At 35.4% G+C, this 14,959-nt stretch overlaps 1 protein-coding gene across 20 annotated transcripts in view; it reads left to right on the forward strand.

The window, feature by feature from the left end:
• C2CD5 (C2 calcium dependent domain containing 5) overlaps window positions 1-14,959 on the forward strand; it is a 58,962-nt gene that overhangs the window by 4,132 nt on the left and 39,871 nt on the right. For 7 of the 20 annotated variants that reach the window (XM_048300153.1, XM_048300156.1, XM_048300155.1 and 4 more), the window contains exons 3-9: window positions 857-1,028; window positions 3,033-3,128; window positions 3,658-3,813; window positions 5,986-6,184; window positions 8,728-8,879; window positions 11,745-11,939; window positions 14,278-14,363. In XM_048300153.1, the coding sequence (XP_048156110.1) occupies window positions 857-1,028; window positions 3,033-3,128; window positions 3,658-3,813; window positions 5,986-6,184; window positions 8,728-8,879; window positions 11,745-11,939; window positions 14,278-14,363 (1,056 nt within the window). Of the gene's footprint in view, window positions 1-856; window positions 1,029-3,032; window positions 3,129-3,657; window positions 3,814-5,985; window positions 6,185-7,658; window positions 7,784-8,727; window positions 8,880-11,744; window positions 11,940-14,277; window positions 14,364-14,959 lie in introns of those variants that run through there. The other 13 variants (XM_048300160.1, XM_048300163.1, XM_048300169.1 and 10 more) reach the window with 3 other exon arrangements.

Raw genomic sequence — 14,959 nt, forward strand, 5'->3', positions numbered from 1 at the left:
TAATAATGAGAGCACTCAGCATTTTCCTATAATTGCTTGTTGCTTTCCAGGATTTAATTTGTTGATATCCTTTGACATTATGCCCTGAGCAAGTGTCTACATGTTCCTCTTTTGTTACTACATTTTTTTACTACTTAAAAAATGAGGATGATGTTTAGAATAAATTAATTATTAAAACACTTGAATGTGTAGTTCTGGTTCACTTACCGTGTTCTAAGGCAGTATCACAATTCTTCAAATACATGAGTCATCTTATTGCTGTTAGCAAACTTAATTCTTGGTTTGTGACATTCAACATAAAAAGTTATGAAATGTCTGTCTTAGTCATAAAAGAAAATAGTTGAATTATCTGTAGATGGATTATTGCTTTTGTTTAGGAAATTGCATATGTAGAATTACTGAATTTTTACTGCAGACTGTGTAAAATATCTTCTTTTAAGCCATTGACCAGTGATGAGAACACCATAATCTTAACTTCAGAGTGTAATAGTCCTCTGAGATATTTTATCTTAAATTTTCTTTTTTTTCTTTTTTTTTATTTATCAGTATGTATTGTGGAGATGGGTGGGCAATCTAGGAAGTGTGACTTAAACACTGTGGAATTTAAAAATGCATAATCACTGTAATCTTGCTTTTCTATTCTTCTTCCAGTGATAGCTCTTTTTCCAGGATCTCATCAGTCTCTGAAGGATAAAATCAAAATAAGTGAATGTGTTGTTTGGCTTCAGGAAACTGAAATTACAGATTTATCTGTCAGGTTGCTGTTCGTAACTCCTCTCTTCTGTGTTTGTTTTTCATCAGTGTTTCCCTGCACATTTTTAAATACTCAGATTCCATGTTAATATTTGTTTTCCAGGTAGATGATGAAGACCTCCAAGATGAGCCTCTCCAGATCACAGTTCTTGATCACGATACATACAGTGCCAATGATGCCATTGGCAAAGTGTACATAGATATTGATCCTCTGCTCTATAGTGAAGCAGCCACAGTTATTTCAGGGTGGTTTCCAATTTATGATACCATTCATGGTAAGATTTTCTAATTTAAAACAGTCTTGTTTGAAATGTAATCTGCTTCTTATAATCTTGTAAACTGTCTTCAGAAATTTGTAATAATTTTATCTTTGGAGTTGGAAAACTACTTTCCTGGCTTTTTTTTTTTTTCCCCTCCCCTATTCGTTTCTGGCATGAGAAGATTTCTGGCATAGGAGTTCAGACCAGTGCTTGGCAGAATGCCTTCCATAGGACTTGTGACAAGTGGGAAAAATCTTCACTAGTTGCTGCAAAATTCAGATTAAAAAAAAAAAAAGACTCAGACATATTCATCCAATTACCACGTGTTTGCTAAATGAGTGTAACTTTCCTGGAGTTATTTGGGGTGTGCCTTCCTGAGACTTGGGATAAACTTAATTGAGATGAAGGGACGGAATGTGAGATATCTTCAACAGGATGAAATTCCTTTTCCATGCAGCAAGTGCTCTCAGTGTTAGGTGAATTTCATCAGAATGTCTTGAAGGTATGAGAAAATGAAGTTAATGATATTTTTGCTTTTGATTTTAATGAAATAGCTTTTGTCTCAGAGAGCCAATGTCAGTTTAGAGCAATTAACTTGCCGATTGAATACCTTAGTGCAGAACATCTCTGTGGTTGCCATTATCTCCCTCGTTCATTATTCAGGGTGAATTAAATGACCTAATAATATTAAAAGCTAATTATAAATTATTGTTGGGCAATAATGGTGTTTGCCAGATGCTCGTCATAACTGATGCAAAGTATTTTTTGCATCTAAACCAGTTATAGCGAACAGAAATATCGAGAAATATTGCATGTATTTTTTTAATTACCTTTTTATCCTATGCACATTTTCCTGTCACACATTTTCTTCTGGAGCTAAATTATGCAAACACTTGTTTCAGGATGTGTACAGCTGGTAGGTTAGAGAGAGTTAGATTTCTCTATATTTTTTCAGATATGTTGGTATTTCACAGCTTTTTTCTATTTAAGTAAAATTGGAATTCTTATATTTTCATGCTCATAGCTCTAGATTCCAATTATCTTGACTCTTGGCAAACATTAATTGATGCTTCCTTAAAAAATAATAAATACAGTGTTCATAAGTTTGTATTAAAATTTTTTTCTTTCACCTCAACATGATTATTTGTGAAAATACATAACCCTGCGGCATTTCCTGTTATGGTAACTGAAGGCTTCTTTCTGTTGGCATTTTGGAAGGGAGATGCAGCTGATTTTATTGCAGTAATATCTGAGTTGAACAACAAATCCAGTGCTGCTCTTTGGGTATCATGTACTGATGTGATAAAGGCTTCTGAAGATGCTAGAAATCAGACTCATCAAGAAGTTTAGTCCTCAATATGTCAGAACCTATAATATGTGAAATGATTTTGTTACTGGGTGGGGAAAAAGTAGAAAAAACTCAGAACAGGAAAGTAGAGAAGTCGAAAGGGAATGGTTGTGTGTTAGAAAATATTCTATTTCTAGTAAGGTTTAGTCATAGTTGAAAATTAAGCTTTGTCTAAAAGGTCTGTAATTCCTTATTTTTTATATATTTCTCATCACAGTTAGTATTTTGCAAGCACTTCCTGTTCCACTTTGTGGTTCTAGAAAGAACCATAAATCTTTCTCCTTGGGTTGAACTTCAGAGAGGAGCTTTACTGCAATTTTGAAATTGTTTCAGGGACGAAATTCAGCAGAGAAAGCACCCTGCAGCAGAGGCCACTGCAGCATCAAGAGGCTGATGGCTTCTCTTTTCCCAGTCCCATCTTTCTTACAAAGTCTTGTTTGGTGCAAATAGGCATTTGAGGAGTGTTGCTTTTATTGCTTCAGCCTCAAAGGCTTGGCAGAACTAAAAACTTCTTCTGAGTCAGTGTTTCTGCAGCAGACCTGACAAGCAAGGATATGGCTTCCTGCTCCTCTGGGATTAATTACTAATAATAGGAAATAATTTGTAGGTCTAGTTTTGTATTGAACAGTTATATTGTTATAACTTCTGGTATTTAATTTTTTTATCAATAGGTATACGTGGGGAGATCAATGTGGTGGTGAAAGTAGATCTCTTCAATGATTTAAACAGATTTAGGCAGTCATCCTGTGGAGTCAAATTTTTTTGCAGTAAGTAGAGGAAAAAAGTTTATTTGAACAAAAACCTTTTTTCCTCCTTTCCTTTCTTTGCCTCTTCTGTTGGCCTCCCTTCTCTTACCATCTCATTGCATAAACCGAGTGGAGATAACATTGGAGCAAAATGCAAAGAATTGTTTAGTTTGCTTTTCTTTTTTAACACATTTTTACTGTTCGTATCTCAAAACAATGTAAATAACTGATGGGATTTTTTAATCTCCATAAGTTGCATTTCAGTGTCTGTGCGTACACATGCGGTGTTATTTTGGGTCCATATCCTTTTAAAGAGGCACAAAATGAAAAGGTTTCATAATGGTACATACTGTAACTGGTGCACTGAACAGTTATCTTATCAGGGTTCCGTGATCTCACAAGCAAAACTGCCTGGGTATGTCCACATTGTCAAAGAAAATTGTCTGGAAAACTTTCTGGAATCATTTTTATGTCTAATTTTATGTTTTTCTTGCTATTCTTGGCTCATAGACCTATGTCTTACGTCTTTTATGTATGTATTTTTTAACAGCTACATCTATTCCTAAGTGTTACAGAGCAGTAATAATTCATGGATTTGTGGAAGAGCTTGTAGTTAATGAGGACCCAGAGTACCAGTGGATAGACAGAATCCGTACTCCCAGGGCATCGAATGAGGCTCGGCAACGACTCATTTCACTCATGTCAGGTATTAAACATGTGGGCTGTAATGGTTATTGCTACTTCTAAAAATGTTCAGGATTTGAATAAGTGCCTTGCTTAAGATTGTATATGAGTTTTGTTGTTAATTATGTTGATTTTTTTCAGTTCACAGTGTCTTCTGTTTCTGAGGATTATGTTTTTCTAATTGATGGACAGGGTGACTGATTTTTTTTTTTTTTTTTTTTCTCTTCCTGACGAGGCCATGCTGCTGCCTAATTTTTTGGTTGCTTTATCAAGGTCAAACCTGTGAAACTTTTCTGAAGATGTTCTTAACCCGTATGAGGAGTATCACTAGAAATTTGACTCAAACAATTAAAGTAATGAACTTCACCCTCTTTGAACTGTTTTGAAGTGTGTGAGCAATTACACACTATCTCAGATACAGTGTATATCAATACTTACGTTACTCATCCTATCTCTTTGAGGTCAGGCTTGGTTCATTGTTTCTCAAGCATCTCCTGTGAGGAAAGGCTGAGAGATTTGGGATTATTCAGCCTGGAGAAGAGAAGGCTTTGGAGTGACCTAATTGTGGCCTTCCAGTACCTGAAAGGAGCTAGAAGAAAGATGAAGAGGGCCTATTTGCGAGGGCCTGGAGTGACAGGACAAGGGGAATGGCTTCAAACTGACAGTGGGTTTAGATTAGGTATTGGGAAGAAATTCTTCCCTGTGAGGATGATGAGGCCCTGACACAGGTTGCCCAGGGAAGTTGTGGCTGCCTCATCCCTGGAAGAGTTCAAGGCCAGGTTGGATGGGGCTCAGAGCAACCTGGTCTAGTGAAAGGTGTCCTCGAGATCCTCAGTAAGTAGTGCAACATAAAAGATTATGGAGATGTTAGTACCTTCATTGGGAGGGCCAGCACGCTGTGGGGGAAAAAAATAACTAAACTGTTGTGATAACTAACATGAAGACACTTTTTTTAATATAGTTCCCATATTAGTTTACAGAATTCACATTTGCATATTTCTTGCTGTGCATAAGTAGTGCAGGGAGATAAAGTATTCTGCTAGATTTTATTCATGGCAATAGATAAGAGGATAAAAACCCAAAAGAACTCACAGCATTACTGTTTCATCTCATGTAATAAAATGTGTGATACTGTTATTGGTGGTCACACATAAAGAATCTTGCATAAATCTATAACTTCTGACAGTGAGCCAGGCTGTTTCACAGATCTCTGTCATATTATGTATTATGTTAAAAAGAAACTTTCATACTCTATCTCAACTCTAGAACTTTTTCAAGACAGGTACGGACTGTAACTTCAGTTAAGAAGTTTACAGTAGTAACCTGTGCTGGTAATTTTAGAATGAAACTTCCAGAAAGCAGTAGAAACCAGAGCCAGGAGTTGGACTTAGGTGATCCTTGTGGGTCCCTTCCAACTCAGGAGATTTTCTGTGACCATTTCATTCCACTTGATTTCTCAGCAGCAGTGACATTAGGACTGTTAGGCCATCCTTTGTGACAGTGAGGATTTTTCAGTTTGTTATAAGAGGATTTTAGAAATCTTTCATTTTCATAAGAAGAGAGATGATATTTTCCACCTTAGTTATTACCAAGGCAATCCAACTACATAGATCAATTAATGTTTTTATGATATCCTCCTAAATAAGCATCAATGGCAGACCAGTTTCTTATAGTCACAGTCTTTCAGCCCTTGTGTGCAGCTAATACAGTGGTAATCTTTGGTTTGCAGTAGAGGGGCAAAAAGTATGAATTAAGTTGAAATATGCTTAAATAAATTGGTAAATGAAGAAATGTAGATTTCAAAGATGTTGCATTGTCTTGAACTATATGAAGTATTCAGAGAGAGACAGAGGTTGTGTTCTTGAACTCACGTAAGTTTCTAAATAAGTAGAAAAAAGGAAAAAAACCCTACTGAAAATAAAGACTAGTGGAAAAAAACCCTGTGAAATAACATGTTGTTTTGGCAATCAGAATGGATTTGGAGAAAAAAGCAAAAAGCTGTGTAAGTCATTAGTATCACACAATGTTATAGGAGTCTGAAGTTGTGACCGGCTCCTTGGCCTAGCTACGTAGGATTGGATTTATTACTTGTTCTACTGACTTGGTTGGCACTCCAAAAGCAGAGGTCAAAGACCACAAAAGAGAATATAAGTAGTTCGCTGCAATTATGAGTTCTTTACCTTTTGTTTTGTAGGTGAATTGCAAAGGAAGATTGGCTTGAAGGTGCTTGAAATGAGAGGAAATGCTGTTGTTGGTTATTTGCAGTGTTTTGATTTGGAGGGAGAGTCTGGACTTGTAGTGAGAGCCATAGGAACAGCCTGCACTTTGGATAAAATAAGTAACACATCAGCATTTTTACCTGCATGTAACTCCCCATCCAAAGAAATGAAGGAGTAAGTATGAATTAGTAGCTTGTAGGGAAACAAGTTTCACCTCTTCTTTTCATACTCATTCAGTTTTTCATAACCGGTGTGATTTCTTTTTTTCCCAGAACTTGTTTTTCTTTTGTAGTTTTATTTGTCTGCAACCCAGTTTTATATTCTGCAATTCTGAAATGTTTTAGGTTGGATGATTAGTTATTTCAGTAGAAGCTGGAGTGGTAATTCTTACTTAAGATGACTTTCTTTGAATTTATGTAGTGATAGTACTACATATCTTGGCTTGTAATCCACCAGTTTAACTGTAATTAGTTCTGCTTTGGCGCTGTGTTTGTGTGATGAACATTTTTGTGAAGGCCTCTCAGAAATACACCTTTGGTCCAAGTTTAAATGTTTATGAGCATATAAGAGAAGATAAATTTTGAATTCTGATGGTTCTGTCAGTGATTCAGACAATGACCCCAAAGAGGTCTCATCTTTTATTGTGTGTTTTGCTTTTTACTGTTGTAAAACAAGTTAGGACTGTGGCAAAGCAGGTAGACAGTGAGCTTGCAGAGCAATCTTTATGATGAGAAGTATAATTTTGTGATTTTTGTCATATGTACTGCAGCACCAAACAGTTTGAATGCAGTATTTTGATATTAATAGAAATTATTAGAAATACACTTGCAGTCTTCTTCAAACTGTTGCTACTTTTTTGCTTGGATATTTTAGTTATCTTCTGTTTGGTAGAGCAATCCAGGAAGGAAAAAACTGCACCAGGAAGTGTATTACATATCCTGTATTTCTGGCTGTATTAATTGAAGTAGCCATTTTCATTAACTTGAACTGTTGTGTCACTACAATAGAGATGAGGCATTTTTGTTGTGCAAGCATCAGTTGCTCTGCAAAATATTGCAAAATATGGACTGACTTTTAAAAATTACTGGTTTCTATTTCACAGCATAGCTTGTGGTGACTTGTCTTGATTTTAAAAAATTGCCTTTAAAAGGACTTCAGGATACAGTGCAGCATAGAACAACAGCATGGTGTTTAAAAACAAAAAAAGGTAGACCTGGTAATTATCAACTTAAAAAGTGTCCATAAATAAACCAGTGGCTTTCACTCTGCAGCAATATGTGGAAATTCCACCTCCCAAATTATCCATGTTCAGCTTGGTGATGGATGTTGTCTCAGTTCAAAAAATGGGAATGTTTCTCTAAGGCAGCAAAGTCAACTAATTTGATTCTTCTTATTCTTGGCTTTACTAACTTTATGGCTAGTTGCCAAAGAATCAATGATGCAGACACAAGCAAGTGCTTAAGCTGTTCCTTTCCCTCCTTTTATTTCATCTGGACTCTTGCATGCTAGGAATTGAAATTCTTAGAGTCTGCTTAGAGTAAGAGATCTCCTCTAGCTAAACTTCCCTGAAATCATTGATAACATAACTTTGCAACCTGTTTGTGTGTATTGTTTTCTTTTCTTCCACCTTGGCTGCAAACTCTCTCAGGTCTCCGCTGGTTCATCCGCCAAGCCATGGATGCCGCTCGACTCACAACAGCCCAATTCACACTGCTACTGGCTCACGACTTACTCAGAACTTCTCTGTGTCTGTTCCCACTCTCATCTACACTGGTACGAGACTGCTCACACTCCAGAGCTGGGGAGAGGCAGCCCACAGGCACAGTGGTCCCAAAGGGCAGGCAGGCAGGCAGTGTAGGCAGGTACCACCCATCTTTCCTCCCTCATTTTCTCGTGGACACACCTTCTGTTATCAGGGAAGAAGCACCCAAGGTGCAGCTGCTCAAACAAAGGCAGAATAGTTTCTTGGAGATGCCTGAGGGTCTCTTCCACAAAGCCACACTCTTCACTTTAACATGCTCTTGCTTCCTGTGAAATTAAGTAAAAAAATAAGGTGATGTATCTGGGAAACATTGATTTGAGCTCATAATGATTTTCAAGCATAATTCAGATACAGTAGGTTTTAAAATGGTTCTAGGGAGGGTCTGTGCCATTTGTGGAAGAGATGGTTTTAGAGAGCAGGTAAGTCAGCTGTGCATAAGTAAACTGTTTGTCAATAGAGTTGTTCCCATAAAGATTCTCCTCTTTGCTCTGTTTTTAGCTGTGGCATGCTGCTGATGCTATAGGATAAGGAAACATATATTTTTTTTACCTTAAAATGCATATGTGTATATACATAAGTGTATAAATATGTATAAACACAACTATAACTTGAAATAATTTTTTCTTTATTAAACTAACTCAGAGCATTGTGTATTTGACCAGATTTTTAGGCCATAAACTTTTCAATTTTTTTCTTTTGCCTTTTTTTTTTTTTTTTGTCACATCTCATGCCTTTCATTTGGCATAATTGTTTCATTGTAGATGATTAGCATCTCTCTGTAGGATGCTGAGAGGGTAAAACAGCATTTCTTTGCCTCTGGCCTCATTCCCAGTCTCGCATCTAAGGAATAACTGCTGGCCCTGCCCCAATCCCATCCTGGTGTTTGGATCATGCTGCTGTCAGCCAGGTCCCTTGGCACAGGATTACTGAATATGTTTCCACCTTCTTCTGGCAGGATTCCTTTCAATGAAGATCCCAATCCCAATACTCATTCATCAGGACCCTCCACCCCTCTGAAAAACCAAACCTATTCCTTTTCACCTTCCAAGTCCTACAGTCGACAGTCCTCTTCTTCTGACACAGATTTGAGTTTGACACCCAAAACTGGTAAGGCGCTTCCACCCACTTTTTGTTTAAGTTGTGTTTCTCTTTTTATATTTTCATTCAACCCCTTTTTGCTTTTTGGCATTTAAGTTATCAAAATGATGTGAAAATTGGAGACCTCACATAGCACACCTCAAGCCTCAAGAGAATTTCTGTAGGGTCAAAATTTCAATCCTGTCTGTATTTCCACTGTCCTGGATAACCTGAAAATGACTTTTGTGCCACAACTGTATTCGAATCAAAATAAAACATCTTAGAGCATTAAGGGAGTCCTAAGTAATTGCCTTTTTCTTATTTCCTCCATTTCATATCACAGATCATAGGAATGTATTTCTTACCACAATATGTTAAGGATGGTGTTACTAAAACTATGTAGCCTTCAAGCCTACTGTGTTGTGCTCTAAGTTTGCTGCATATATTTATCTTAATATTGCAAATGCAATAATAGAAATGTAGCAGCCACTGTCATTTCATTCTCTTGGTATATGGAAATAGCTTTACATACACAGTATACACTTTCAAAGTAACTTAAATTACATTAGAGGTAATCCAGCCATCTTCAGAAAGCATTTTTCTTTCTCTATTGCTTTATCATAATTTTTTCAACTTCTTGTTTCCTCCTTCCTTATTTTTTAGTCTGTTGTTAGAATCATGTCAGTAATAATGTCAGCACAACTTAAAGAATTATTGTCTGTTTATTCTTCATTATGTGACCAATGCCCTGAATTTTGCTACCATAGGGCAAAGTATTTTGCAGAATTGTTTACGGAAGTGTGGTTAGTTTTATAATGATGTTTTAAATTGTGGTATTTGAAGCTCAGAATATTCTGGTGTCCATCTAGTTAGACAATTTTAAAGCATATTAAAGTAGTTGATTCAGCTTTACTTGATAGCACCCCTTTCAAAAATTTTTCCTAGCAGATAAATTGAATATTGCATTCAAATGGAGTTGTATTAAATATTTCATGCAGTTTATTCCCTAAATATGTTTAAAATATTCCCAATTAGAAAGCTGTCTTTCTTAGTCCTGTCTTCTCTGTCTCATTTTTAAAACAAACAAGCAAAAGAAAGCACACTTTATTTTTTTGTCTTTTTTAAAGGATGGCTGTCCTGTGGGTAACCTATGGTGGTCACTCATTTAAAGGACCTACAGATATAACTGGATGCTTATTACTTAGGAGCACCCCAAATTCATGTGCTTGGTTTACTGAATATTTGAAAACCTGTTTCTTTTGATCAGATTTTCCATGGTAAAGATCATGTCATGTAAAGGATTTAAATGTAACGTAGGTGGTCATCTTTATAGATGTGGTGTGAATTTAGGCATGTGGCAACTCACTGTGAATGTGTTCAGGTTTTAAAGCAGCAGCCTTATATATTTCCTGGCAATGTTATGTAGATGGATAAACCCTGTTGTCTTTAGTCAGTTCATTCAGAACTGAAACAGATTGTGCATTTGGTGCCTCTTTATTTGTAGGGATTTTTCAAGTATGTAAAGATACTTTTTTAGCTATCTTTCTAGTATTAAAGCAAACTGTGGGCATAGTTTTGCTTATTAGCACTGTCTTTTTGGCAGCTTTTAACTCTGCTACTGAAACTTGTCCAAAGAGGATTTGCTGGTTACATTTAAAACTTCTGTATCTTGTTATGACAAACTCGATTTTGAATCTTAATAGATTAAAAGGACAGTATGTAATGAGTAATTTGTTTTACTTTTTACCCAAAATTTGATGATGTGCAGAAGACACTTCCATAACATGCTAAATTCGGTGTGTTGTTCTTAGCAATTACTGTATATGTTTAGACCTCTGTTTTCATTTCCCAAGGCTATTACCAAGTTGAAATATTTCAATGTGTAAGTTGGTGATCTTAGTGGTTAAACAAAGTTAAAGAAATGCAGACTTCTCATGTGACACATCAACCATTATCAAATTTGAGATGCCAGTTTCTCAGATTGGCTGATGTGAAAAACAAAGTATTTTCTGCTATTTCTGCAGTATATTATATTCTTCTTTATTTCTCAGTCAGGTGGTTAGTGTGCTGACATGTCTGAGATGGAGACTAACCTGGAGAAACAGTGCAGATACTACAGTTTCACAGTATGAGTAACAAAACACTGGAGGTTTAAACTTGGATCTGCTTAAGCATCTAGTTTTCAATAGCTGCAAATCTGGAAAATATTACCTTGATGTCTTCTGTGAAAGACAGTTGTGCTTGTGTTATCCATTCTGGTCTATAAATACATTTGGTGAGAAAGCTTGTTTGTGTTTGAAGTTAGACTTCTGGGAGCAGGGATATATTTTATGCCACTGCAAATGAAAAGAATCAGGCTGACAAAATCATGATGTATTTTAATCAGATAATACATTTTGATATGCCATAGCATATGTTTGGAGGAAATGGAGAAGGTGGGAACTCCTTTTCTTGGTGTGGGAACTTAGAATTCTACAAGATTTATCACACTAGAAAATCATAAAACAAATCCATTACCTCTTTGGAAAATAACTTTTTCTATTGAGGTAATGAAAGTAATCAGATTAAGTGTGTGCAAAGACTCTGTTATTTGGGTTTTACTCCATACTATTTGCTATCAGATTTTGTTTGACATTTAAAATAATGTTAAATTACCATGTCTCTAAAAAATTAATTTCAAAATAAAGTTAATCAGGTCATGATTTTTAAAAGCATGCTTCTCATGCACATTGTGGAGCTGTATTGTCATTCCATTTCTTTGTATGTCGAGAAGTAATTTGCAGTAAGTGTTGATTCGTTTAGAGAAAACAAAAATGCTTCATTTTGATTTCTTTTGTCTGTTTCTTTAGTCATCTTCTGAATCTACATCTTTGTCTCTATTACTTTCCTCCACAGCACCTTCCCCACAGGGACCTAGGATTTTCCTGTTTCCCAGCTCCCCTACACTTTCTTGTGATTCCCCACATCTTAAAAAGTCCTGTCTCCTCCTCTCGGGGTCTAGCATTAAACCTCTACACTCTAGCCATGTCAGCCCAGTTGTTCTGAGGAAAAGCGTTTCTTTAACTGAAGAGCTGCTTCTGGCTGCTTCTGGTAGGATCTATCTATTATGGCCTTTTAAACAAACTTGTAAGGAAATTATGTTATTTGATTAACACACAGATGCTTCTATAACCCTGGGTTTGCTCAGTTAGCCTCCGAAAACTGCTGGCTACATGACTATTCATTCCATCTCTCACCTCTGCCCCAGAAGCTTGAAACACCTTCAGAACTTCTTAGAGGATTTGAAACAATTTCATTTATGCTACAGAATTTCTTCTTTACCCTTGCAAAATATCTTTTGATAATTGGTAATTGGACTGAAATAATTTACTCGATTTGTAATCCCACACATTCTCTTCACTTTGTTGTTCCTGCATTTTGCATGGAGCAAATGCTCATTGCACTTTTTCATGAATTCACTCATAATTTGTTGAAATAATGGTTATCAGATGGCTACCAACTCTGCTTTTTAATTTAACCTTTTAAACAAAGCCCATGTTTTTTATTTTTACTGCTCACTTTTTCATTTCACTGACATGGATTATTTTAATAGATTTCAATTAAATAGTTGATATTACTGCTTTTTTTTTCAGAAACTCTTTTGGTTAGTTTGTCATTCTTGAGTTTGTTTTATGTGTAGTATTTATGCTATGTTTGTCTGTATTTAAATATTGTATAGTCCCCGACAATGATGTTTAGAATCAATGCCAAATAGTAAAAGCAATTTAATCTTGTTTATGGGATTATACAGATACTAATATTTTTGTTTCCTTATCCAAGAACAGCTAAAAATACTCGTTGAAAATTGTAGTGTTTTTATATCTAATTATATAGTAATGATAGCCTAGTAACTCTTGAAAATGAATGAGTGAGTTTAGGAATGAATTTACATACAGTATTAAGTCTGATATTATTTCTAGATCTTCCGGTCTTTGGTTAAAAAAAATAACTGCGCTTTGATGTATATTTACAGTCTTGTTGATCTTTATCAGATGCTTGATAAGAAGAAAAAAGAAAGTAACAAGGAATTGTTATATTGAGTTAGTTACAAATTCTGTAAAAGAAAATCTTGGCTTCATTTCTAACTGTTTGCACTGTGGTGTTTGTATTTCATCCTGCTCCTGACACCTTTTTGTTCTTTATGCTCTGCTTTCCTCTACTACTTAGGGGCTTATTTTTGCTTGCTTATGTTAGCCCTCATGGCTTTTAGATACAAGGAATAGCAGTGATAATGTGTTTTTAGGCATGAAGTATTACCAAGAAAATCTGTTTCACTAGCATTGTGTTTACTTTAGGAAAAACACAATCTTGGTATGTGTTTACTTTAGTGATTTTTAACCACAGAGCCCATAATTTACTGTCAGACACTTAACCTGCATCTCAACATGCTCTGCTAAGGGGACAGGTCCTTAATAGCAAATAATTCAACATCAAAGATGTTAGTGAATCTAATAAACTTTCTCTGCAGAAAAACTCCTATGGTTGGGGGGTAAGGCTGGAGGTAAAAATCTGAAAGAAGGAAAGAGAGAATTACCATATTATGCAAGATTGGAGTTTATCTCATGTTCATTTACAGATAATCTACAAGTTATGTGTGTGCAAATATAGTAATCAAATAAGTGTAGTTTTAAATGCTGAGCAGTAGCCCCTAGCTTATTTGAATGAATCAGATGAGTATTTAATTATGTAAAATAATTTGTAATTTTTTTCAGAGTTTATATTTCAAATCAAAGGATGTGCATTGCCGTTGTATTTTCTTGTTCCTAATCATGCATTATGTAACTGCTGCTGTAATTATGTGTACAGTCTCCTACTAGTAGTTATGAAAGGTGATTTAGTTACCTGAAACTCTCTGAAAACCAGAATTTTATTACTCCTATTAAATAAAAATATTGTAATAATATTAGTGAGAGATACATAACTATAGAGTAGTCTGACAGTGAGACTGTTTTTGATAAGGGCAGAAAATCTGGTTATGTAGAAACTTTATGTGAAAAGTAGATCTATATTTAAATCATAGGCAAAAAGGCATAACAAGAAAATAAAAAAAAGTTACATGTCACAGGAAAAGTTTTAAACCTGCATCTTAAAGTTTTTCTGTTTAAAAGTTGATTTTAATTCAGGTTGACAGCAGAAAAAAATTTTAGTTGGGGGGGGGATTGTCCAAATACTGTAAAATCACTGCTAGTCGTGTAAAAATGAAAACCTAGAATAACCCCCAAAGCAAAATTAAATTTTGATGCTCTTTTTTTTTTTTTCTTAAAAATTAAAATTATGGAGATAATTTGACTGTTTTCAATAGCTCAGTTTAATCTATTTTGAAATCACCCTTTGATTGCAAATTATAATATATGTTTCTTTGAATGTCATTTGTACTGATACTCTTCAGGAATGGGCAGTGGGAGTGCTGGAAAAGAAGGGGGGCCATTTAAAACTCTTTTAAGACAACAGACTCAGTCAGCTCTGGAACAAAGGGTAAGGCATTTTATACTTCCATTTCTAATCTACTGAAGTGAAAATTTATCTTGTAGTAAGTTAAATGTTTGCTGTTACTTTCTGTTTGAAAACGTGTAACTAGGTCTGAACTTACTGCAAATGTTGGCTGTTTAATAGCCCTTTTTTACACAAATTATTTAAATACTAATATATTACTAAAGCATTAAGGAAAGTGGAGCAATTAACTGTGCACAGCACTCAAGTAATTCCAGTGGTATTAAGAAGTTATAGGAGAAGCTGTTGTGTGGTCTCTGTAACGTACTGATGCATGTTAAGTTTAATACTTGAGTAAATACATGATGATAAAGTTTTTACAGAAGCCTAATTCAGAAACACTGGCATAGCTTTAAACAAGTTGAAAATCCCGTTTGGAATTGGGAAAACTTTCAGTTTTTGGAAATTGAGTTGGTACATTGCTCCCCATTTCGTGGAAGGTAGCCTTTGATTGGGAACTTGAACCTGAACTACTTGCCAAGCAGAAAAAGACATTTATAAATTTAAACTTTTCCTCTACAGGACTAAAAATGCCATCTGTCATTATACTGAATAGACTATATGATGAAAATAGTGGTTTT

Source organism: Corvus hawaiiensis, chromosome 4 (assembly GCF_020740725.1).
Source record: "Corvus hawaiiensis isolate bCorHaw1 chromosome 4, bCorHaw1.pri.cur, whole genome shotgun sequence".
NCBI classification, from domain to species: Eukaryota; Metazoa; Chordata; class Aves; order Passeriformes; family Corvidae; genus Corvus; species Corvus hawaiiensis.